Source organism: Eleginops maclovinus, chromosome 13 (genome assembly GCF_036324505.1).
Source record: "Eleginops maclovinus isolate JMC-PN-2008 ecotype Puerto Natales chromosome 13, JC_Emac_rtc_rv5, whole genome shotgun sequence".
Lineage (NCBI taxonomy): Eukaryota > Metazoa > Chordata > Actinopteri > Perciformes > Eleginopidae > Eleginops > Eleginops maclovinus.
Window position 1 is genome coordinate 2398631 of NC_086361.1, and position 26326 is coordinate 2424956.

Consider the following 26326-nt stretch of genomic DNA (forward strand, 5'->3'; position numbering starts at 1 on the left):
TAAATGTATTTAATTGTCAAACCAGTGTAATGCATTCCGGTCAGCTCCTTCAATTTGTGCATTATTCTCAATAAAGCACAAACTCACATTTCTCTGCCATTCAGAATGGTATGAAGAAAACAAAGTCTGCCACTGTCTGCTATTCCAGGACTTAGTTGGTGCCATAACACTACTAACACATCACCTGTCCTACACCCTTCTCAGCTCCCCTCTCAGACTTAATCTCACACTATATCACTGCCTTAGCACTATGGAATTGTATACCAGGACGACAACATTAACACATCCGACCCATGGCAAATGCATCGCTACACAGAGGACTAATGTACAGATATTTACACATTAAGTAACCCTGGGTTAACAGTCTTTGCCAAACGCTGAGCACAGACCGATGCTTACAGCTGGAGATATTTGGAAGAACACAGGAAATCCATGTGCAGTCTGAGCGCTATAAGGAGGGACAAAGTGGAATCTAACTACCAGGGCTCTAACCACAGGAACATGTGGTAGGGAATAATGCTTTGTTCCATTGGAAGTCAGAGGTCGGAACTGGGATTGACGTCACATCCGAGTTGACTGCGTTCCAGTAGTACAAGTTGAAAAAAGATGGCCGCCCGCAGGAAAGTTGTTCACCTTGTTTACAGCTCTAGCAGTCACTTGAAGTTAGCCATTGTTAGCTTGTTGATAACTACGCTTCATTTAGTATTTTGTGAATACAAACATCATAGCGACATATCCACAGATGTGAAACAAATAGTACAGAAGAGCTTAAAATGTTCTATTATCAAGGTCTTCTCTTAATAGTCATATTCAGAAACTCCAATTTTGAATGATGATGTATGGGGAGGTATCTTTGAGTTTCCAAGTAGGAAGTCCGACCTCAGGGGGTGTTCCAGTTGAAATTTCTGAATGGGAACTCGGATACTCCGACTTCCCAGTACTACTGGAACGCAACATAAGAACTCTAGCAAGGTTCTCTATAGATTAAACCCTTAAAGAGCACCAGATTATTCACTTTATTTTAATATGCAAACTTTGTACACTCGTCTCCAGCAGATGAACATGCCCCGAGACCCCTCAGAGGCTTTGGTTCCCCCACCACATAATCACATGTTTCACTTTGTAGTGTAGTCAGTTGTTGATGATCCTGGAATACCCTGCAGCATATAGGATTATTTGTGAACAGGTTTAGTCCTCTGTCCTAACGGCAACTCTGTAGAGATGCACCTTATATAGTAAAGGAAGAACATGAATGTAAATGCTTCACTGTAGTATGGAAGAGGATTTGGCCACATGTGTCTTTCTGGATCGAACCAAATGTTTTTTTCCAAAAGTTCTTTAAAAATTGAACTTTTTTTTTACTTTCTTGATGACTTTGAAATCCTTTTTTTTACTTTTGGTAAGTTATTAAAATATGTTCACGTGGCTTTTGTCTTCTTCCGTACTCTGTGATTTATTACCTGTGTAATGAATATAGTGGGTGGTTACTGACATGTTCACCTCTCCATATCAATGAGATCCGTTTCATCCATCACAACACGCCCTGTCTGTTTGTGATTGTGGTAATGTACTACTGATACAGAGTTATGGCTCCATGATGACAGAGAAGTAGTTATCTGTGGTTCTGTGTGTGAAATAAATCAAACTCTTGTTTCCCGTCTCGTACTAGTTATGCCTTCCTTAATAAACACAAATACACAGTAGTAGTTTTTGTTGCAGGAGCCCACAGAGCTAGTTGCTGACTGTTTCTCTGATCCCTTCAGTCTCCTGTGCTAAAGACCCAGACAATCACCATCTCAGACGTCACCAACTCTGTGAGAGGAACTGTGACCTACATGGACATGCCCTTAGTTCACACTGAGACCAAGACCATCACATATGAGTCAGCACAGGTGAGAGGGATTCTGGGAATGGCTAACAAAATTGTAGCATTTGGACTCGTCGTTAAAAAATGCAATTTAGAGTCTCCTCTTGTGTGCAATTAAGTATTTTTTACATATTTGCTTGTTTTCATGTTGACATATGGTATCTGTAGAAGACCTCCTCTAAGCTCATCCATCATGTCCAAAGACATACTCACAAAGACCCTAGTCTTCACAGCTGTGGCTCAGGAGGTTTAGAGTGATGCAGTGATGCCTTTTTTTTGTAGTCCGACCCGTCGCATAGGCTCTCTTGAAAGGAAGCATTGGGAGTGTTGCAGAAAATAAACTCTGAGGCAAACAAACGTTTATGATACTTACATGTTTTGTTCAGCTGGACAATCTCCACATAGTAACACCACCTTATGATTTCTGGAGTAAAAATGCTAGTGCTAGACTATAATGGACTAAATCATCACAAGGCATCACCAACGCATAGCTAAAGGCGGCTAATGTTCTGCGTGATGGCGTTTATTAGTCGCATTTAGACTCTTGTTGCAATCGCCCTCTTTATGACACATAGAAGCTTCGCATATTCACCAGAGCAGTAGTTACTGACATATTTTACATCAAAACTTGTGTATTTTACCACAGACTTTATTTCAGTCACCTAACTACAAACACGTTCCAAAAATGTTTTGAGACGAGACAACCGGGAGTGGTCCAGTGCTAAGTCATTATGGGCTTTAGGACTCATTCCTGCACCACTCTATTGCTGGTCAGCCACTGACCTCAGGGTTTGCTGGTTGTCTCCCTGCCCCTCCTGTCCACATGTCACAGTGCCTTTGGGTAGGACACAGAACCCTTGCATGGTAGCTTGCTGCCAGTGTGTAAGTATGAATGGCTGATCCTTCAGTCAAGTGCAAAAATTAATGCAGCCATTCTCATTTTCTATTGAGCCCTGAGTGTCTGCCATCCTTTTCTGCTTATTTGTTGATACTGATATTAACGCACAGTCCAACAAAAATCATCATTTTACTACCTTCTTTAAAAATAATGTTTTAAATATATGACATGAGACAAAATATCTTAAATGTTTAAGTATTATTAACAACAGCTATTGTACATAACCTAAATGAATTAAAGAGCCTATAATTAGAAACAATAATTGAAATATCAAATGTGTGAGTAAATATTGATAGAAAACAGAATTAATGTCTCTGAATAGTTATCATTTCAATAACCAGCTCTGGTTCTGACAAATGCTACGGAAAATCCTACAAATGACTCGAGATATTTGAGTATGTTCAAACTAACGCATTGGAGGTCTTGTGTAACACTTCAAAGGTGTCTCTCCCACAGCCTGTGGACTGCCCGGCAGAGAGGGACTCAGGAGTGCTGCTGAGTGCCCAGACCATCACCTCAGAGACCGTCAGCACCACCACCACCACCCAGATCACCAAGGTCTGCTCATACAGCCATCTACACCCTGCTCTCATGCATCCCTACTCATCCTGTCTTCTTCACTTGTGCCAGTGGGAGTGACTCTTCACAACACACTCTCTTACCCTCCTGTCCACTCTTACTGAGGTTTTTCCAGTCAAATGTGATCGATTTGTTTAAACTGCTCTTACATTAACACTAAAACCATTAATCATCCCCACCTTTTATTTAACTACACTTAAAGCTTTAAGCAATGTATCAGACTACTGGTTTACATGACTTTAATATCGTTATTTTAAAATTACACACATACAGGAGCTATGAACACAGTGTACTGGTGCGACAGCAGTAGAAGCTCACTGAGGTCATTCAGGTTCATTTACACCCCAAGCATCCAATCTCACTCCATCCTCTGAGTCATTACTCACTCAAATATGACACACAAAGTAGTATGTCCACACAGCTTCTCCAAAATTATCGTGGAGAACATCAGAAATCACCTGACAGTCACAACATTTAGATGGAAGTGATCCAGTGACAGAGTGTGTCTGTTTATCCGTAGATGCAATGCAAAGAGGAACTGCTCATTCAGATCATTTTAATAGTACCAATGATGCCAAAATGTCAACACACGTAGGCTCAAGTCATTATTGATGCCCATAGTGTCCTGTGTGGAATATTTGATCAACACAAGAGGTATGCTGGGATCCCCTTTACCACCAGTCGATGCTACATCAACATAGGAATGTCTCAATATGCATTTTATAAACACTGTAAATATAAAAAATGAGATTCATTTCTAAAATAAATTCAACATCAAGGAATATCCAAGGCAACTTGTCCCCCTCTAGCTTTTCAAAGTGCTATTATTGTTTACATAACAGGATATCTATTGGATGACTACAAGCACCAAATGATTCAGATAACTTATTCAGAACCGGGTTAGGGTTTGTCAGTCCACTTTTCTGCCAACAGAACGCACTCTCTAACTTTTACTTTGGCAGGCTCTCCTTTGCTGCAACGAACACAACTCATTAACTTGTGCTTTAGTCCACCAATAGGCAAATAGCCATATGACATGATTTGGCGACTTGTAGCATCTTTTGGAGTTTAATTTAGCTGTTTTTATTGGAAAAGAGTGAGCAACATTTGTTTAATCAACTAATGTTTTATAACATATTTAATTGTAATTATCTTGCATTTTATTTATAAAATTGAACAACTGTCACGAAAACCAATTGGCCCCAGCATAATCAGAGTATTTCTGATTCTGACTAACCTTTAAACGTATCCATGGACACTCTCAAACTCATAAATAATACATGCTTAAACATTGAATTTGTTCATGGCTTGCATTAATCTGAGTTTATTTGCATCATCCTCCCTGGATCCACTTTATTTCTAACCCTCCATCAAAGAGAGACCCACGCTTACTGGCGTATCAATGCGTGTGTGACCTTCTTACCAATGCAGATGGTGTTTCCAGATCTTAGAGGGATGATATTAATGGAATTGAGTTGTTGTATGTTTGTCCTGCCTTATCTTTGCGCCTGTCTCATGTGTCTGTTGTAGACGGTGAAAGGAGGGATCTCTGAGACTCGCATTGAGAAGAGAATAGTCATCACTGGAGACACTGAAATTGATCACGACAAGGTGAGGAAATGATGGAAGATGAGTATTGGGTTCGGCTCACTGATTACAATGAATTATGTTGTAATAATGCTGTTTTCCTCAAAGCTCTTGCAGAAGCAGCTCATTTTATAATGTGTTGTCTGTATTACCACATACAGTATATCTGCTTGCAACGGCTGAAATGTGAAGCTGGCATTATATGAAGGCTTTACTTACCTCGTAAAACAAAACTGTGTACAAGATAATCGGATTGTCATAATGTGAATCACTAATGGTGTTTTTCTCTTCTACTTTGTGTCCTGTCCTTCATCACTGCTCAGGCTTTGGCTCAGGCCATTAAGGAGGCTAAAGAGCAGCACCCAGACATGTCTGTTACCAAAGTGGTAGTTCACCAGGAGACAGAGATCAGCCCGGAGTAAGATGAACTGATCCTTTGGAAGGTGAGTTTAAAACAAAAATGCACCTTGACCCACCTACACCCACCCTTTAGCATCCATTCTGTGGTCTGAAGTCCTGAAACATCAATACATCTCTTACTGTTAATGCTGATAATCTGGAGATAACATTCCCTTACTGAATGAAAGAAGACCAGAATGAGAACAAACTAGTATTATACAATACAATAAGAAGAGCAAATGTCAAAACTTAAGCAGCATGTGTCCCTCTACTGCTAATCCTAAAGTTATCTGGTCCAGTTTTCCATTTGTCTTTAAAAGCAGGAGTAGAAATGGAGTTTGTGGAAGTGCGTCGTTTTGATCTGGGTTTTACGAAAGTCTTGATTTTTAAACTATGTGGTATTTAAGTTGGCTGCTACTAATTTAAAGTGCCAGAGCAGATTAAATTAGTTTAACAGGTTATGCCATGTGTAGATGGCTGGATCTGATTAAAGAAGGCACAAGAAATGGCTTGCTTAAACCAGTCCTGAAGTACGAAATGTATTGGGGTAGTGAGATAAATGTTCCAATTGGGCCCATAATGAAAAGGTTACCTAACACCACAAACACGCTTGGCAAATGTTCAGTGATATTAAATGTAATTGGGTAGTTTTTCGGATGATGAAGACTTGAGTATTTGCCCCACAGAAGAGATGACAGTTGAATTAATACAGTGCAAAATAAGATTTTTTTTACTACATTTTCTAATGAAATACCGGTATGCTCGGACAACCTCTGCATGACATTGATCGCCATCCTGATTAAATTCATGATGAAACGAGGTGCCCTGGCTGCATGACGTTTGTTCATTCATGGTGCCCATGTGGCTTCAATGTGACCTTGTTTATGTGATTTTAAAGGGTCCAGGCTGGAGCCGGTGATGTTTAGTCTGTTGACAGGCTGGCATGTAAACACAACACCCCCATTCCATCCTGGGGCCGTGTTCAAGAGCCCTCAGTGCTGTCTGCCAGGCCAGGAAGGCATGGTGATGAGCAAATCTGCCAAAGTAGAAGTAGGAAAGCTGTCGAGCACACAGCGGAAAAACAGCAGAGGCAGCTGATCTTACTTTCTGAGAGGAGCTTTGTAAATTGCGACATTGTTTCTACACTGTACTCCTTCCTGTATGGGATGTATCAGGGGATTTACACTGGGAGACAGCTTTCTGTTTTACTGGCACATTCAGACAACTTGAAGATGTTTTCATCACCCAGAGACCCCCTCCCCCCAGAGTTAACCACTATCTGAGCTGAAGTCCTCTACATTCCACATGATCAGTACACTGTTCTACAGGCAGGAATGTTTCCCCTTACATGGAAACTTCAGGCTTTGACTTTTGTTGCACACTTTTGGCAGGAGATTAGACCCAAATGTAGAAACACAATGCAGGCAGATAGAAACTCCCTCTGGAGGGAACACAGGGATTTTAACCTTTTGTAAACCATTTACATGCACTCAAACCTATAGAGCACACTCCAGAGAAGGGAACACTCCATAAAGCAGAATAGGGCCACATTATAGTACTATATCAACAATTATAGCACAGGATATCTAACTCTACATGTTTTTTTCATGGCTTTTATTTGTTTGCACTAGAAATCCTCTGCCAATATTTGAGTCACAAAAGTACCCGATTATATTTCAGATTTCATCCATCACTATCATCAACTTTGTGGTATGGTATAATCAGATCATATTGAATCATATCGTGCCATTTCAACAACAAACCTAGCTCGATTTCTTCTAGATATTTCATATTTTATTATGACCTGACTTGTTTCTATCTTTCTGTACGTGTTGTTCTGCTGGTGAGATCTGTGAAACCCACTGATAATGTCTTTCTCTTCTTTCCTATGTCCATGTCTATTTCTCTTTATCTACCATTCCTTTAACCACACCTCAGTCCTCTCAGCTGCCCCTTCTCCCTCCTTACTTGTGTCTCCATTACACCATTTTAGCGCTGCACCCCTGGCCATCACACTGAACTGCACTGCCTTTCGACCTAAAACACAAGACCCCATCAGAGGAAACCGGCTTCCTGAACTATGAACTTTATCTCCGTGAGTGTGGCTTGAAGGAGACCGAGTCATCAGAATATTCCCAAAAACCTCCCAGTATTCCCCACAATCCCATCTTGTTCCACTAAAAATCAACCTTGGACTCGTGAAAAAGAAAATTACTTTTATAAAAGACAAAAATTAAATTAAGTACAACATTTGTGGATTCATTCCTCTCCAATTTGGCTGGAGGATAATGTTCAAGGGCATTTGGTCTTTTAATCTTGAGATGACGGGTACTTTATTTTTCTACAGTTTTTCTTACCATCAGAATTGGTGATCAATAACTTGGTGGTCAAGGGTTTTTTAACATAGTGTTCCAAACAGCATCGACAAAGGGATTGTGGGTGATTTTTCTCAGAATGCACTCGTCGGGACTCAAGGGTTCCTCGTAAATTAAGCCTGAGTTTGGTGTCATTTCCTGTACAGTAAATATTTTATTTTCCCTCTTAATGTGAAAAAATATTTTCTCAATTTCTGTAAAAAAAAAAAAGACACATTTTATCAAACAACGGGGGCAATTCCTCCTTCACTTTATTTAAAGTAGATCATTTGTTGGGTGGTCTTCATAAATTTGGATTGTTTTAGTTGTTCTTGTCGTGGTGGTAGTGCTTGTGTCACTAGAACGGGTCTATATCAGGACCGAGGAGACAGCAGAGTACTGAAATGACCTTTACTTTATTTATTCCCGCCTCGCTTCTCTTTTTGTGTTTATGTTTTAGATCTACTCAACGCAGTTGTATGTAACGTCATGGTTTTGTATTGACAACAGTCATTTTTTGTCATTTCTACTGAGCATGAAATCTGCATATTTCTGCATATGATTCACATTTCTACTTTTCTACCAAATGGGCAGTGTGTAGTCATCCAGAGAGAGGGAAGTCAAGTGAACTCAAACATGGCAGAGGGTAATTCCAGTTTACTCTGCGCTTGATTGATTAAAAGCTGTAGAAAAGTGAAGAGACGAGCCTTCAGGATGAGATTTCCTTTTTTGATCATTTCATTTGCATCGTCTTGCTTTTTCCAATCATCTATTTAAACGCTTATTATTTAATTACAACCTCATTAAGGTAATACTCCAGTTATTGCATCTATCACATCAACGCATTATGGAGGTTATCAGGTTGATGTGCTTAATTCCACTCATTAATTACTCCAGTTACATACAGTGAGTTTGAGGTGTCTGAACAAAGCCTGAACGGATCATTCCAGTCAAGTTGCAGCTTACTTAAATGATGTTGCTCATCATTTCTATCAGTTATGAAAACAATCAAGATATGCACAAATGATATAGCTCTATTTAAAGAGTGTGTTGAACCCATTCATAGTCAGTGTTAGGAATGTTCAACAGCTTCAAAATATGACTTAAACATTTGAACTATGAGCCAGTGATATGCATCAGCCACTATGGTCAGAGAAGCCGTAGAGAAGGCTTTTTTTATTTTGTTGCATTTGTGGCTCTAAAAATGTCTGACTATAATGCTTTTTACTCCAAAACATTGTCAGTGTAGATGTCACAAGTTAACTGCTGTCAACTAACTCACAGTGCTGTATGATATCAAAGTAAATATAACTCAGGAAGTTCATACAGTCATCAGAACAGCCATCGATGATAGTATAAAAAGATTTTGGGGAAAATGGAAAATATTACATTTTGCAGTGTCAATGCAAAAACATGTTGTGGTGCCGTAAGATTTTCCAGTAAGGGAGATCTTCTTTCACAAGATACTTTTGAGTCAGATGTATTGAGATCAGAGATAAGCATGTGAGATGTAAAATAATGCATCATCTGCATAATAAAAATCTTGTCTATGTGGAAGGCAGAGGACATTCCTTTTCTTACTGAGAGGTTGTTAAAAATCTTGAAACAGACTTTTCTTTTGAACCTTACTTTTTTTTCTTCTATTCAACTCACTATGAGAATCAGTGTCCAATAGAGATGTGTAGCTCAATGTTGAAAACATTATGACAGGACTGTATATGTTTTCACAACTAATGTAGCCGGCTATCTATCAAATATTACTGTAACCTTGTTAGTGTATATCTTGGCATATTGACATAACTGTGTTGATATGAGTTTCTATAGTTAACCTCCTCCATACTACACACTGCCTATTCAGTTCTGACAGATATTTAATATGACACATGTATTTTATATTTTGTCAATTTTTAAACATGATGCTTTTTAAGACTTCTGTACAGCCAACATGTTGTAGTTGTTTCACTGTGCTGTCCTATCGATCATGGCACTCCCTTTTCTCTTTGGAAACAAACAAGCCAACATTTCTATGTCCTTTCTTAACTGTGGACCCTCACCCTACCTTCACAGGAAGACGTATTAAAGAGCACCGTGCACAGAATAAACTCAAGTAGACATTGTATTTCAATCTCTGTGTTCAGCCTTTGTTTTCAGTCCTGATTATGATGTGATTGTTTACATGTGTAGAATGTTTGACAGATCATGATTATGTTGATAAGAAACATACAAAATATGAACATTTGCGATAGTTGAAATACTTTACTTACTACTTTACACTGATATTTCCAGAATATTTTAAAATGACAAATGTTGTGTCCAAGTGAGCAGACACAAGAGAGGAAGACAAAAATATCAAAATTAACCTGCTTTCCCTTCCTGCTGTCTTCCACTACAGACAACATTTGGACTAACGTGGAATTGTGTCACTTCTATTCTACCAAGGAGCCTCAACAAACTTCGACAACTCACATTCAGAGCCAAATTGCTTTGAAAACTTTTGAAACTTCAAGGATATCTGGCTTTGAATAGACTGCATCCACAATATTAAGGGAAAGGAAATCATGAGATTTAAACACATTATTAATGTGTCATGCTGCCTAGCACAACAGGAGTTAGCATTTCATGGTAACAATAAAAATGCAAGCTCCTAATCATGTGGTGCTACTGCCTTCTTTCACTGATGGAGATTAGATTATTAGCTAGGACACATCCACACTGTTTCTGGATTATCAAACAAAATACAGAAGAAATGAATTGAACCAGTTAGTGATGTATTCAGGAACGATATCATGGAGGAGATTAATGCTACCCTATGTGGTGCAGTCGAAATAGAGAAAACAACGGATGTCTCAATCAAAGCCCAGGTCTGTCATTTTGTGGTGGTTAAAAAAGGGAGGTTAGGGAGCAATTAGGGAGTGATGACACATGAGCACTGGCTATTGCTGATTATTACACGGCCAAGTTGAATACTCAATTCTTTATGGTCAATTTGGACATTCCAGAGGTCTGCTATTTTTCACAACCGGACCGTTGCTAAAGACAGGGCTCTGATGAAGGGACTATGTGCTGTCATATCAATCCTCAGAATAAAGTCATGCCAATGTAACATTAGCTGTGGCCATTAAATATCAGTTTTCATCCATCAGAAAACACAAAGGAGTACTCGTTGAATATTAATTTTGAGGATAGCACTAAACTTTGGATTTGTGATGGCTAAACTTTCCCCAGTAAAGAAAAGGAAAAGAGTGAAAGAGAAGGAAAGAGGTTAAAAGACAGAGCGCTGGATGTCAGAAATCACCAGAATAGCCCGGGAGGTAAACACTAAAGGGAACAGCAGAATAAGACAGACGGGAAGTTAACACTAACAGGAGACATAGGGATAGTATTTAAATGTTAGTCTATAAACTTTGGAGTTTTCATTCTGAATATATAATTAAGTGGTGGTTTGGATTGAATACATGATTGGAGTTTATTGGGCTGCCACATCCCTCCCGTTATGTGATGTAAGGACAAAAGTTTTGTCCCAGTTAATAGAGCCTTCAAACGTATTGCAATATAAATCAATCACTTTAATTGTATCCTGTAGTGATGAGTGATGGCTTTGCAGGAACAGCAGTATATCATCTGCATAAAGGCTGATTTTGTGATGTGCGCTGGGTGTTGCGATTCCTTTTAAGTAGAAGTTCTGACGGATGGCTGCAGCTAGAGATTTAATGAAAATGGTAAAAAGAGAAGGAGCATTTATAGTATTCATGTGCAGAGTTGTGCTTTGTGAGGTTTGAATGTTAATGATGACAGTGACTCTATATGAAGTCATTGGCTGTATAGGAAGGAGAGAAATTACAATGCTCGCCAGAACCAGGCTTATGCTGTTGTAGAGTGCACCACTGGGCTGCTGAATGGCACTGCCTTGACGCCACTGGAGGAAAGCTCTCCTGCGAGCCTATAAAGCTTTTTCAAATTGTAAGGGTGTGTGCTGTTGGGACAGCTGAAGAATGTGGAGGATGCTGGTCGAGCCTGACCCCCTTCCACAAACATTTGAGCCAAGTAGCCATGCGCCAGCCAGAATTTGATGCAACTCTTACCAAATGACACTATTATTAACCAACTGTTTCAGTGTGCAGCTTATTTAATTTCTCTCAAATCCTTGGCAACCTCAATGATGGACTCAGTAGTGTTCCTTTGGAATTTGCAGGACTACATCAGGCTGGACACAGACGCTGCTGGAGGGCTGAGTGCCCAAAGAGCAGTACAGACCTTGGGTGCATTCGGCTCCTCAGCTGCACCACCCCGACACTGCTCGTACAAAGGGCAAAATAAATTCAGTCTAAAAAATGTTTTCAAATAGTTATCACACGTTGAATACATATGGTCTAATGACAAACGAAGGATTAAGTTCCTCCATAAAGACTCAAGACTCAGGAAGGACTTGTAAATTATACCATACATTTATACCATACATTGATTTGCATTTAATGGTGGGAAATAAGTATTTGATCCCCTTGTAAAACATGCCTTCATACTTGGTAGAGAAAGCCTTGTTGGACAGCATAGAGGTCAGATCTTTCTTGTAGTTGATCACCAAGTTTGCTCACATCTCAGGAGGGATTTCGGTCTTCTCCTCTCTGCAGATTTCCTCAAAATCCTTAAGGTTGGGAGGCTGATGCTTGGCACCTCAAAGCTTCAGCCCGCTCCACAGATTTTGTATTGGATGGAGGTCCGGAGACTGGTTAGGCCCCTCCATCACATTAATGGGCTTCTTCTTTAGCTACTCCTTAGTTGCATTGGCTGTATGTTTTGGGTCATTGTCGTGCTGGAAGACCTATCCATGTCCCATTTTCAGTGTCCTGGCTGAGGGAAGGAGGTTATCACCCAAGATTTTACAATACATGGCCCCCTCCATCATTCCCTCGATGCGGTGAATCGCCCTGTCCCCTTAACAGAGAAACACCCCCAAAGCATACTGTTTCCACCGCGATGCTTGATGCTGGGGATGGTGTTCTTCTGGTCATAGTCAGCATTTGTCTTCCTCCAAACACGACATGTCGAGTTGATGCCTAAGATCTTAATTTTGGTCTCGTCTGACCACATCAGCTTCTCATAAGCCTTCTCTGAATCATTCAGAGGTTCATTCTCAGACTTCAGACGGCGTGTACATGCTCCTTCTTGAGCAGGGGACCTTGCGGGCGCTGCAGGATTTTAATCCAATACAGCGTGGTGTGTTACCAATAGTTTTCTTGGTGACTGTGGTCCCAGCTGCCTTCAGATCATTAACAAGTCCCTCCTGTGTAGTTCTTGGCTGACCCCTCACCTTTCTCATGATCATTGATGCCCCAAGAAGCCAGATCTTAGATTGTGGAGCCCCAGATTGAGGGCGATTGATGGTCATTTTGTGCTTCTTCCATCTTCTTATAATCAAACCAGTTGTCTCTCTCTCACCAAGCTGCTTGCTGGTGGTCTTGTCTTCTATTCCAGTCTTGTGCTGGTCTACAATCTTGTTCCTGATGTCGGTATACATTAGTTCCACCATGATCACAAGACCTGTCTCTGGTCTTGCCCTCTTTTATCCAGGTAAAGAGTTGATATTAAGAGAACTATCTTAAAGCAAGAGGACTTATTTAATATATATATATACACTGCCCGGCCAATGAAAAGGTCACCACCTGGATTTAACTAAGCAAATAGGTAAGGGACTCCCATTGGATAATTACTGCATGGGTGATTATGTTTCAGCAGGCAACAAGTTATTGAACCCTAACTGATGCAGTGAGTAGCTTCTCATTTGTTAAACAGTCATGTTGAAAGACATATCCTGTGGTCGTGGAAAAGATGTTAATCTGTTTCAGAAGGGTCAAATTATTGTCATGCATCAAGCAGAGAAAACATCATAGGAGATTGCTGAAACTACTAAAACCGGGTTAAGAACTGTCCAACGCATTATTAAAAGCTGGAAGGACAGTGGGGAAACATCATCTTACAGGAAGGAATGTGGTCGGAAAAAAATCTTGAATGATCGTGATCGACGATCACTTAAACGTTTGGTGAAATCAAATAGTAGAGAAACAACAGTAGAACTCACGGCTATGTTTAATAGTGAAAGTAAGAGCCTTTCCACACACAATGCGAAGGGAACTCAAGGGATTGGGACTAAACAGCTGTGTAGCCGTAAGAAAACCACTTGTCAGTGAGGCTAATTGGAAAAACGGCTTCAATTTGCTAGGGAGCAAAAAGATTGGACTCTGGAGCAATGGAAGAAAGCCATGTGGTCTGATGAGTCCAGATTCACCATGTTCCAGAGTGATGGGCGCATCAGGGTAAGAAGAGAGTCGGCTGAAGTGATGCACCCATCATGCCTAGTGCCTACTCTACAAGCCTGTAGGTTCAGCAATGTGCCCAAAGAATGAGGTCAGCTGACTACCTGAATACACTGAAGGACCAGGTTATTCCATCAATGGATCTTTTCTTCCCTGGTGGCACGGGCATGTTCCAAGAGGACAATGCCAGGATCCATCGGGCTCAAATTGTGAAAGAGTGGTTCAGGGAGCATGAGACATCATTTTCCCACATGGATCGGCCCCCACAGAGTCCAGACCTGAACCTGATTGAGAATCTTTGGGATGTGCTGGAGAAGACTTTGCGTAGTGGTCCGAATCTCCCGTCATCAATACAAGATCTTGGTGAAAAATGAATGCAAGACAAAAATAAATGTTGTGACGTTGCAGAAGCTTGTGGAGACGATGCCACAGCGAATGCTTGCCGTAATCAAAGCTAAAGGCGCTCCAACGAATATTAGAGTGTGTGTGTGTGTGTGTGTGTGTGTGTGTGTGTGTGTGTGTGTGTGTGTGTGTGTGTGTGTGTGTGTGTGTGTGTGTGTGTGTGTGTGTGTGTTCCAACAGGAAGTAGTCAAACCCTCAAGCAGGAAGATATTAAACGGTCCAACAGGAAGTTACTAAAGCCTACTACAGAAAGTCATAAACCACCCAACAGGAAGTTATTAAATCCCTCAACAGGAAGTTATTAAATCTCTCAACAGGAAGTTATCAATGCCACCAACAGGAAATAATCAAACCCTCACGCAGGAAGTTATTGCACCCTCCAACAAGAAGTTATTAGACCCTCCAACAGGAAGTTATTTCACCCTCCAACAGGAAGTTAATAAAGCCTCCAACAGGAAGTTACTAAACCCCGAACAGGAAGTTATTTACCCACCAACAGGAAGTTATTAAACCTCTCAACAGGAAGTTATTAAACTACCCAACAGGAAGTAATCAAACCCTCAAGCAGGAAGTTATTAAACCCTCCAACAGGAAGTTACTAAAGCCTCCTACAGGAGGTTTTTAAACTACCCAACTTCCTGTTGGGTAGTTTAATATCTTTTATATGCTAATACAAAGAATGCATAATGTGCAACTGCCCTCCCCCCTGGGCAGATCAGACCACAACCTTGTCTTACTTGCTCCAAAATATGTCCCTCTTGTTCAGAGGCAGCCTGTATCCACTAGGACAGTTAGAAAGTGGACCCCTGGGGCCAATGAGGCTCTACAGGACTGCTTCAAGACCACAGACTGGGATGTGCTTTATGTGGAGAGGACATCAACAACATGACCAACTGCATCGCCGATTACATCAACTTCTGTGAGCAAACAACATTACCAGCTAAAACTGCTCACTGCTTCCCAAACAATAAACCCTGAAGTGACCTGAAAGCATTTTTAAACAAGAAGAAGGAAGCTTTCAAGTCTGGGGACAAACCACTGCTGAGGAGCATTCAGCACAACCTGAGGGACAAGCTGAGGAAGAGCAAGGATTCCTACAGGAAGTAGCTAGAGGCCAAGCTCGAACAAAACAATAGCAAGGATGTGATCACTGGAATGAAGGCCATCACGGGGTTCAAGGGGAGAGACAGGATGACGACCGGCTCCCTGGAGAGGGCTTACGAGCTGAATACCTTCCTCAATAGGTTCAGCTCCCTACCCCCTGCTGCTGTCTCCTCCACTTCACATCTCACCTCTACCTCTCATCCGGGCTTCAACATCCCCCCCACTGATTTCCTTCCCTACTGAGTGACAAGCTGCAGGCTATGAGGGTAGACACGTCCACCATCTCCTGGATTTTCGGATGACTCTGCAGTGGTACGGTGTGGGATGGACGGGAGGAGGAGTGGATGATTTTGTGGAGTGGACTGGAAGAAACCATCTGCTTCTGAATGTGGCCAAGACCAGAGAGATGGTCATTGATTTCAGGAGGAAGAGGACGTCTCCACTGCCCCTGTGCATTCTGGGAGAGGATGTGACTGTGGTGGAGGATTACTTTGGAGTACTTTGGAGTGCACCTTGACAATGGACTGAACTGGAGGGCCAACACTGACGCCGTGTACAAGAAGGGGATGAGCCGACTCTACATTTTTATTTTAAAATGACAATATTGAATACAATATTTTAAAAACACACGTTTTATGTATATATGTAAGAAAAATGGAGATTTGGTGCGTGAGATTGAACTCTGACCCCAGAGAGTGTCAGAGTTCAACTTCATACACCAAATCTCCATTCCACCTAAAGCTGAATCAAGCTAGGGTGAGCAGCTAGGATGGGGTGCTAGGTGCGGGTTTTTACCCTAAACAGGGCAGAAAAGCGAAAGAAAAATGACTATTTTCACAATTTCACAATGGGAGGAAGAATTATTTTTTACAACAGTAAAAGAAAAGTGTGTATGTGTCATTTGCGGGGCTACTGTGGCGATGGCAAAGCGACATGTGGAGAGACACTTTGGTACATCTCACAAAAGCTACAATGCTAACTACCTACCTAGCAGCGCACTACAGGCAGAAAAAGCTTGTGAGTTAATGGCAGCTTTGGGGAAGCAGTAGTCTTTTTTCACGAGGCCCGTGAAAAAGTCACAAAAATCAATGGAAGCTTCATTTAGAGCTGCACATTTTTTAGTGAAGAACAAGAAAGCCTTTTCAGACGGAGAGGTCTTGAAAGGTGCAATGATGGTTATTGCAAACACTGTGTTCAGTGACAAGAAGAATGGTTCCGATGTCATCTCCACTTTCTCCGATGTCCAACTGGGGGCAAGTAAGATCATTAGAAGAGTGTCGGCTATGTCAGGGAACTTGATAGAGCAGCTGGACGTCCAGCATTGGCTTAGTCAGTAGGGGCTTGGACTGAGAATCGTAGGGTCGCCGGTTCAAGTCCCCGAACAGACTTGAAAAAATATGGAAAGTGGACTGCTACTTGGCCCTGCTGTGGTGCCCTTGAGCACCGGACAACTCCAATCCCCCCTCCCCATTGCTCCCCGGGCGCTGCACAATAGCTGCCCACTGCTCCTAGTACTAGGATGGGTTAAATGCAGAGGACACATTTCACTGTGTGTGCTCTGCTGTATGCATGTATGTGACTAATAAAGAGGGGTTCATCCTCTGATTCTATCTGGCTAAGTGCCGGTGATTTAGCATCCAGTGAGACGAGTCCGTGGACAGAAGCAGAACATCGCAGTAGATGATGTTTATCCGAATGGTGTTTGAAGGGAGTTGACGTTTACACCGCGTTGAAGAGCTTCTTCGGTACCATTGGAAAAGCTGGTGTCGGTAACTACAGACAGGGATCCCGCAATGATGGGCTGACACGCAGGTGTCACAAAGTAGATACTTCACAGGTAATTTAAATACCCCAGTTTTGAATCACACACACAGTCAAGTTCTTTGGTTTATACAGTGGTGAGCCGTCAGGGCCAGCAAGGCCTTCTCTGCTGGCCTAAACATCATCAGAATATAAATTAAATTTTGATATATTTTTTCCACAAATACGTATTAAATTATTCCCCATAGTCTATTCTCTTAATTTCACAGCTTTCCTTTTGGTTGCGCTGCTTCCAGCCTCAGAACGAGATTTGGAGGGCTGGCCTTTATGTTAGAGCTTTTATCCAATCATATTTCAGCCATAATGTGTTGCTAGGGTCAAAGAAATCTGCCCTTAGGCCTTCAGAATCAACAGTGCGGGCGGCTGTAAGCTTAAAGTGAACGCAAACCAAACTGTGGCGTTAATCAGATTTCCAGTTGGCGACAACGGGCCAGCTAGCAGGCGTACGCTAACGTTAGCACGTGCACGTCTTCTGATTGGATACGCACTATTGAGAGGCAGAGCTAGGCAGAGCCATACAGTCTATGGGCAGAGCTAGCAAACTGAACTAGAACTTGAGCGAGCTAATTTGTGTAGATTTCTACAAGCTATTTTCTCTCAACCCACAATGACTGAAGGAGGAGAAGACTTCAGGAGAACCCACTATCAACCCCCCCTCCCTCTGACCATCAATGGTGCTGCTGTGGAGCAGGTGAGCAGCGCCAAAGTCCTGGGTGTGACCATCACAGATGACCTCACCTGGAACAACAACACCACTGCACTGGCAAAGAAGGCCCAGCAACGCCACTACTTCATCAGGAAGCTCAAGCGAGCAGGAGCCCCCCCCCCCGTCATGCTCTCATTCTACTGAGGCGCCACTGAGAGCATCCTCAGCAGCTGCATCATGCTGTGGTTTGGAAGCTGCACCGCCTCCAACCACAACAGCCTGCAGCGCATCGTGAACTCTGCCCAGAGGATCTCACTCCCTACACTAGAGGTTCTCAATTGTTTTTCAGCCAAGGACCCCTTACAAGATAGAGGGTACACCAAGGACCCCTTACAAGATAGAGAGTACACCAAGGACCCCTTCATTTTGATTTGTGATTTTGGGCTATATAAATAAAAACTGACTTGACTTGACATGTATGTCTCTTGGAATAATCTGACGTCGCCTATTTTTTACACTTCTATAGTCTTAGTTATGTGAAAGAACAACACAAGAGAAATGTATTAGAAAGATATAAGATATGTATTAAAAATGTTTGCACCATCTCAACACAGAATACCCATAAAACAATCAATCAATTAGCTGCAAGTAACACTGTACCTAAACACAATATCAAAGGGAAATCAAGGGAAAAGTGATCATTTGAAGTCCATTTCAGAACGTACACACACACACACACACACACACACACACACACACACACACACACACACACACACACACACACACACAAATAAAGATAACATATCAAGTGTTTCACTCTTAGTTAAAATTAAATGATTTATAAAAGTCTAATCACAAAATAAATGCAGGCTATAAACAATTGAACACATACCTGCATTCCAACATATATCAAGTAAATTGCAAAACAACTGCAACTGCATTGCTACAATCCCAAACCACTACTTGTAATGGCAGCCAGCTGTGGACACTATTGGAGTGCTGCAAGAGTGGAGTGATCCATGAAGCTGATTGCTTCTCTCTGCAAGTGAAGACACACATATCAAACTAAATCAATAAATGCAACATATCTGACATTTCTGTTGCTCACACACATAGCCACACACACACACACAGGGGTTAAAGTGGGCCGGAACGATCCAGAACAGCGTTCCGACACTGATTGGCAGTTTCTTACATAATAATGAGCCACAAGTCCATTTTCTCAAGCAGTGAAAAAGTAATTCATAACTGATAATGTCATGGCGCGAAAAGAGGACACTACTGCACATTGCGCAACAGCAGCACCAGGCAGCAGACCATCTGAATAGCGAGAAATATACACAAATGTATTATATTGTAATTTATTCCCATGCATGTTGCTCAAAGTAATCTCAGTCAGTGTCAATTCTGCGTCTCTCTCTCTCCTCTCGCGCCATGCGCACCAGGCAGGAGTGAGAGTGAGTTACCATGGTTATGGGGATGCTCTGTGTCTCTGTCGCTCTGAAACTTCTCGCGATTCCCAATAATACGTTTTAGTAATATCACATAATGTTACAGTTTTGGTTAACATTATACAGGGTTAATGTTTCTTGATTAAATCCAAAGACGTTAGGCAAGGTGGTGTATACATGTAGGAAATGTTTTTTTTTTCACACACACACACACAGAGAGAGAGAGAGAGAGAGAGAGAGAGCTCTTACCATTAATGTGAGATATGGGCCCGTCTCTCGCTGCACAACTTCTCCATCCTTGGAGAAGTAGATGAGAGGCATACACGTAGGTCGTTCTCCACTTCCATCCGAGCCCTGTACTTGGTCTTCATGGAGGTCAGCGCTGAGAATGATGACTCGCACAGGTATTTGGTTGGAAAGGGGAGCAACACCCGCATGGCAACAGCAGCGATTTCCGGATACTCCTGTTCAACCGAAGGCCAAAAGTCCACATGCCCCCATTGGCCGAACCGGATTCTCAGCGTCCCGTCGCATGCCAGGTCCAGCAGCTCCTGCTCTGCTTTTCCACTGAGACCCCGCACTGATGTATGGGCAACGAAGGGGTCGCGCACCCAGTCCCAGGCATCGGCGTCAACGTCAGTGAAATAGTCATTGAAATAGTCACCAAGAGAGACGAGATGCGAACCGATTGTATTTTTCACAATCTCAGCTGGTATTTGGTTTGGGTCCAAAAACTCTGTGAGTTGGAGGAACATGTCTGTAATGCCATTTTGCACCCGCCTTCTCCAGATCGCTGTTTTGGCATGGAATGCCTTGATTTTGTCGCTTACCTCCAGGATAGAGGCATATCTGCCTTGAACGGACAAACTGAGTTCGTTCAATAAGTTGAACACATCTGCGAGGTAAGCGAGCTGTGCGATCCATTCGGGGTCCGAGAAGAGTGCTGCAGTGGTTGGCTTGTCATTGTGGATGAACTCACACAGCTCTGAGCGCACTTCGTACACCCGCTGTAGCACTTTTCCACAGGAGAGCCAATGGACCTCTTTTTTTGGGGGGGGGGGCTTTTTGCCTTTAATCGGATAGGACAGTGGAGAGAGACAGGAAAGTGGGAGAGAGAGTCGGGGTGGGATCCGGAAAGGACCACGGGCCGGGAATCGAACCCAGGTTGCCGGCGTGCGGTGCAGGTGCCCCAGCCAGTTGCGCCACGGCCGGGGCCGAGCCAATGCACCTCTGAATGGAACAGCAGTGTGTCCTGTCCTGCGCCCATCTCCCTGCAGAGCTGGCCGAATAAACGGGACTGCAGTGGCTTACAATTGATGTGGTTGACCACAGATACCACCTGCTGAGAACGGAGTGTAGCTCAGGACTCAATGATTTTGACGCCAGAGCCTGCCTGTGCAGCATGCAGTGGGTAGCTATCATCATTGGATTGCGCTCCTTGGCACGAGCAACCACCCCACTCTTTCGCCGGTCATGGCAGCTGCCCCATCCGCGAAAATTGCAATGCAATTCTCCCAACTGACATTGCAAGTCTCCATGAACATATCTATAACATTGAAAATCTCCTCACCTGTTGCTCACCTCGTCAACTCTTGACAAAATTAAAAATCTGCCTGAATCCTTCCCTCCCATGTGTAGCGAACCAGCGCGATGAGCTGCGCAGAGCCGGATACATCAGTGGACTCATCCAATTGAACCGCAAATTTAGACCCTCTCAGTCTTTCCAGCAGTTGTGATTTGATATCAGCAGACATGTCCTCAATTCGTCGTCTGATGGTGTCTTTGACAGAGGTACACTTCTCAATTTGGCAGTATTAGAAATAATCAATATATTGGAGCGGAACATTAAAAGATAATTCACTGTTTCTGGACGGATCCTATTTGTCCAATTCCGGTAGTATTACCGGATGTTGTTTTTAGCCTCAGATAGCATAAAGCTAATATTGTATTGTATATATGAGTGGAGAGAGAAGGACGTGTGGAGTTACATACTAAACACACCGCCTCTACCTCTCATTCATTGATGCTTCAATGATACTGTGAGCAGGGTCGCTCAGGTAGAAGGCAAGAGACGGAAGGGTTCGGGGTTGGGCAAAAATAATAGCGTTCATTTCGTCAGAAACGTGCAAACAACAGACAGCTCCGCTGCACTTCCAGGACGGGCAAGGCCAGGACGGGGTGTGTCGGCTTCCCAGGACCCAGCCTACTGCAAGACAGACCAGAACCAGGTTACCAACATGCTTTATATTAACTGACTGATTACCTGATTCCGATCAGCTGTCTGGTCTCCGGCCGAGCCACTCCCCTCACCCCAGCAGCCGGCGCTCTAACCACACCCGGCTGCCACATACCCCCACCGCCCGACTCAGGCCGGGATCCCGCCGGCCGAAAGCTGACTCCCCCCCACCCCCGCCGAGCGGGAGAGGAAATCAGCCACGACCATACGGTTACCCGGCCTGTGGATCACCTTGAAGTTAAACTGCTGTAACGCCAGATACCAACGAGTGATCCGGGCGTTGGCATCCTTCATGCGGTGGAGCCACTGGAGCGGGGCATGGTCCGAATAGAGGGTGAAAGGGCGCCCCAGGAGGTAGTAACGCAGGGCGCCGACCGCCCACCGTATGGCGAGGCACTCCTTTTCCACCGTACTGTAGTTCACCTCCCTCTGAGCCAGCTTACGGCTAATGCACAGTACGGGGCGGTCGACCCCCTCTACCTGCTGGGACAAAACGGCCCCCACCCCACTGTTCGAGGCGTCGGTCTGCAAAACAAAAGGTAGAGAGAAGTTAGGGGTGAACAGAAGCGTCTTTCCACAGAGGGCTTTCTTAACCCTCTCAAACGCCAGCTGACCTTGCTCCGTCCACTGGAACGGATCTGAAGCACCCTTTCGGGTCAGGTCGGTCAGAGGACTGGTCAGCTCCGAAAAGGCGGGGATGAACCGCCTGTAGTAACCGGCCAGCCCCATGAACCTCCTGACCTCTTTTTTCGTCTTGGGCACCGGACAGGCAGAAATGGCGGCAGTTTTCTCTATCTGTGGCCGCACCTGCCCGCCGCCCAAGTGGTACCCCAGATACCGTACCTCCCTCCGCCCAACCGCACACTTCTTCGGGTTGGCCGTGAGCCCCGTCTGCCTCAGGGACTCGAGCACTGCCCCCAACTGCTGCATATGCTGCTTGTACTCATGTCGATCGGACGCTGGCAGGCTGTGGGCGGCTAGCTGCGCTCCCCCGGCCAGCAGGGGAAGAAGCCGCACAGCCCACTCCTCCTCCGGCCACCCGCACGCCGCCGCAGTGCCCTCAAATATGTCCAGATATGCCTCTGGGTCGTCGTCGGCTGACATCTTCTGGAGGGCAATCTGCGGCGGCCGGGCGGGGTTGGTCACCGGCTCGGCCTCCCGGGCGGCCGGACGCTGCAGCAGCTCCCGCAGGAGAGCACGGTCCTCCCGCTGGCTGGAGGCGATTTCGAGGAGAGCCTCGCTCTGCTGACGTTGCAGGGCAGTGGTGCTCTCCTGCATGAGGGCGAGACGCTGGAGGGCCTGGCCCAGCGGGCTTTCTCCTTCTGTCATCTGAGGGTCCAGGGTTGAAGTCCCTGTTCAGGCGCCACTGTGAGCAGGATCGCTCAGGTAGAAGGCAAGAGACGGAAGGGTTCGGGGTTGGGCCAAAATAATAGCGTTTATTTCGTCAGAAACGTGCAAACAAAAGACAGCTCCGCGGCACTTCCAGGACGGGCAAGGCCAGGACGGGGTGTGTCGGCTTCCCAGGACCCAGCCTACTGCAAGACAGACCAGAACCAGGTTACCAACATGCTTTATATTAACTGACTGATTACCTGATTCCGATCAGCTGTCTGGTCTCCGGCCGAGCCACTCCCCTCACCCCAGCAGCCGGCGCTCTAACCACACCCGGCTGCCACAGATACTATTGCCTGTTTAATAACTGATAAACCTCAGAAGGATTGCATAATAGAATATCGTAGATGAGAGCTCCAGGACATCACTAACAAGATGGCGACGGTGACGTCATAAGAGGACCCACCCCCGACGACGTCAGCCTATAGAAGAGTCTGGAGAACCCCATGTGACAAGCGGCCAACAGGATCCAGCCCCCCACTACCAACCAATGAGAGCACGAGAGCACGAGAGCGGAGAGCGTCTTATTTTGAAGTTGTTTATTGTATGGCCGGAAAGGGATGGTTCTATAAAACATGTTTGTATTGTGAAATCGCTCTCTTTTGTTCCGGACCGCCAGACAGTAACTACTGATGAGCTCCACTCAGTCAGCAGCCTGAGGATGCGTGTCCCGGGCTATTGAGCCACAGCTGTGAAACTTTTGTAAAAACCTACTTTTTGTAAAAAATACTCCTTTTGAAACGTATATGAGGGGCTTCACTTCGTTTCTTTTTAATCGACTCCCGGGCCTCGAATAAAAAAACACTTCCTACAGCAGCCGCATCTTTCCCCACCATCTCCTCACACAGATCCACCGCAGCAGGGAGCAGCAGTTCCTCCGCTAGGCTTTCGCACCTTAGCAATCCTCTGCGCTACCAGGTAGGAGGCCCGCTGTGCTTTAGCAGAAACAGACGTAACATTAACCATTCGTTGCTGGCAGTAGTCTTCGCCCTTCCTCTCAAAAAAAGCCCGGTCTTTTTTTTACATAATCTGAGTGCTTGGCAGTGGCGGCTGGTGAACATTTTTTTGGGGGGGGGCGCAGTTGGGCGGCACGGTTTAAATAGCACTTTTTTAGAGGTTTAGCTTAAGACAGTTGGTTAGGTGGCTGCGGCCACATTCGTGCTTCTTACATTTTTGTGTGAAGTGCTTTAGATCCTTCATCCCGGTTGTAGTCCAAAGTGTTTCAGTCCCAGGACTTTGAAATAACAGACAAGGGAAACAAAAAAAGGCATTGCTCACTGTACAACCAGCTAACCAATTCCGCTTAGCATACAAGTTTGAGGAGAAAGTCCGAGTGTAGGTTCTCCCGCGATCAGTGGTCGTCTGTTGAATGTTTAAATCCGGACGCTCGGGTCCCAAGTCTTTCAATTTCTTCTTTTCGACATCTGATGGTCGATGAAACGGTGTTTTAAGTAGAGCTTGCACGGAGTTCTCAGCCATCGATGTCGCCATATTCACTCAATCTAAGTTTCAGCTAGCTACGGTGCTGCTCTTTACGCTTGTGGTTAGGGAATGATAACGATGCTGATTCGCCGAAATAGTCCAATCGCGTATCTAAGAATGTCACATTGAACTAAGAAACAATGCCATTGGCTGTGGGCGCAAAGATTTGCGCCCAGATCTGTGGGCGCAAAGATTTGCGCCCACAGATCTAAGTTTCATCCCCCAATGAAAAGCTATCCTTGCTAAAATGACTGAGAAAGGTATAAGCTCTCCTATAGACTCCCATGTTATCGGCGCCCACGGACGGTAGCCGACCTGCCTATTCTCAGAAAAGGCGAATGGCAATATATTATGTCCGGACACATTTTAGCGGTTCTTGACAGTGGTCTCCCATACACATTTAACCCATAAACACGGTACATTTCTTATTTCAATTATGTTGTATATATAACGTTTTTTAACTCAAAAAGTCAGGGTGGGCGGCGCCCAAGCGCCCACTATTGACGCACCGCCACTGCACTGCAGGCATATCAGACATTTCGGTATCCCTTCCACTTCAATAAATCCATATTGGAGATACTCCTGTGGTGTATTAAATCTGGTGATATACAAAGGTAGATACTCTCTGAGGTCATAGGTTGGGTAAGAGTGATGTTGGGTGATAGGAGAGGGAAAAACAACATCTGGCATAGGTCAGGGGGCCCCTATGAACTGACCTATGTCACCTTAGGGGGCACACATTGTTAATGATTACCTCAGGTGAGCACACACACTTTGGATACGCACACATATTTTCTCCTATAAAGTGTATGCACAAAGACTGTTCGGGGGGACTTCCAAAATTGGCTCTGGGAACCTCGTCTTGCCCGTGTTGGTGTTTGATACTATGCTGTTGTAATAACCTTATTATTTACAAGCTGGTGTCTCCGGAGACTTCTTCATCATCTTCACAAACATTGCTACAGAATATACCTCACTCCCTCTCTAATTCTTCCGGAGTCTTTTATCAGATCAGTCTTAATTATGCGATGTGCTTCAGATGCGTTCTCAGGTGTCTCATCAACGTTTACATCGCGGTGAAGAGCTTCTTCGTGGAGAAGAAGGTACCATTAGAAAAGCTGTTGGTAACTACAGACGGGGCTCCCGCAATGACGGGCCAACACGCAGGCTGCATTGCGCATTGCAAAGGTGACACAGCTTTCCCAACATGTCTACATTACCACTGCATCATTCACCAGCTGGCATTATGTGCAAAAGTGACCGGCTTTGATCATGTGATGACCCCTGTCATGAAAATCATAAATAGCATCCACTCCAAAGCCAAACAACACAGGACATTCAAAGTGCTGTTGGAGGAGCTGTCAGCTGAATATGGTGACCTGTTATTACACACAGAGATCCGATGGCTCAGCAGGGGAAGAGTTTTGCAGCGTTTTTTTGTCACTTTTGGGTGAAATCAAAGTGTTCTTGCAATCCAAAGGGGAAGACACCTCGCTGCTCGAGGACACTGAGTGGATACTTGACCTTGCATTTTAATAGACATCACTGGGAAACTGAACCATTTGAACTGTGAACTGCAAGGCAAAGGCAAGACTGTTACTGACATGATAAGTGCTGTAAATGCATTTAAAGCTATGAGCATTTTCTAAGGGGGGAAAAAAGTGTTGTACTTTCCCTCTGTGCATTCAGTGCTGCATGACAATGCTTCTGCATCTGGGGCTTTTGACAAAGCTGCAGAAAGGTACTCTCAAGTCATAAACAGACTTGGGGAAAAGTTTGAGAAAAAGTTTTGTG

At 44.0% G+C, this 26326-nt stretch overlaps 1 protein-coding gene across 14 annotated transcripts in view; it reads left to right on the plus strand.

Annotated features, from left to right (window-relative positions):
• Window positions 1-25759, plus strand: part of epb41a (erythrocyte membrane protein band 4.1a) — a 76602-nt gene extending 50843 nt beyond the window's left edge. For 9 of the 14 annotated variants that reach the window (XM_063898763.1, XM_063898771.1, XM_063898769.1 and 6 more), the window contains 5 exons: window positions 1764-1892; window positions 3207-3323; window positions 4875-4955; window positions 5255-5374; window positions 7269-9809. In XM_063898763.1, the coding sequence (XP_063754833.1) occupies window positions 1764-1892; window positions 3207-3323; window positions 4875-4955; window positions 5255-5353 (426 nt within the window). In that variant the 3' untranslated portion in view covers window positions 5354-5374; window positions 7269-9809. Of the gene's footprint in view, window positions 1-1763; window positions 1893-3206; window positions 3324-4874; window positions 4956-5254; window positions 5375-7268; window positions 9810-10076; window positions 10248-25571 lie in introns of those variants that run through there. The other 5 variants (XM_063898768.1, XM_063898775.1, XM_063898767.1 and 2 more) reach the window with 4 other exon arrangements.
• The last annotated feature ends 567 nt before the right edge of the window (window positions 25760-26326 follow it).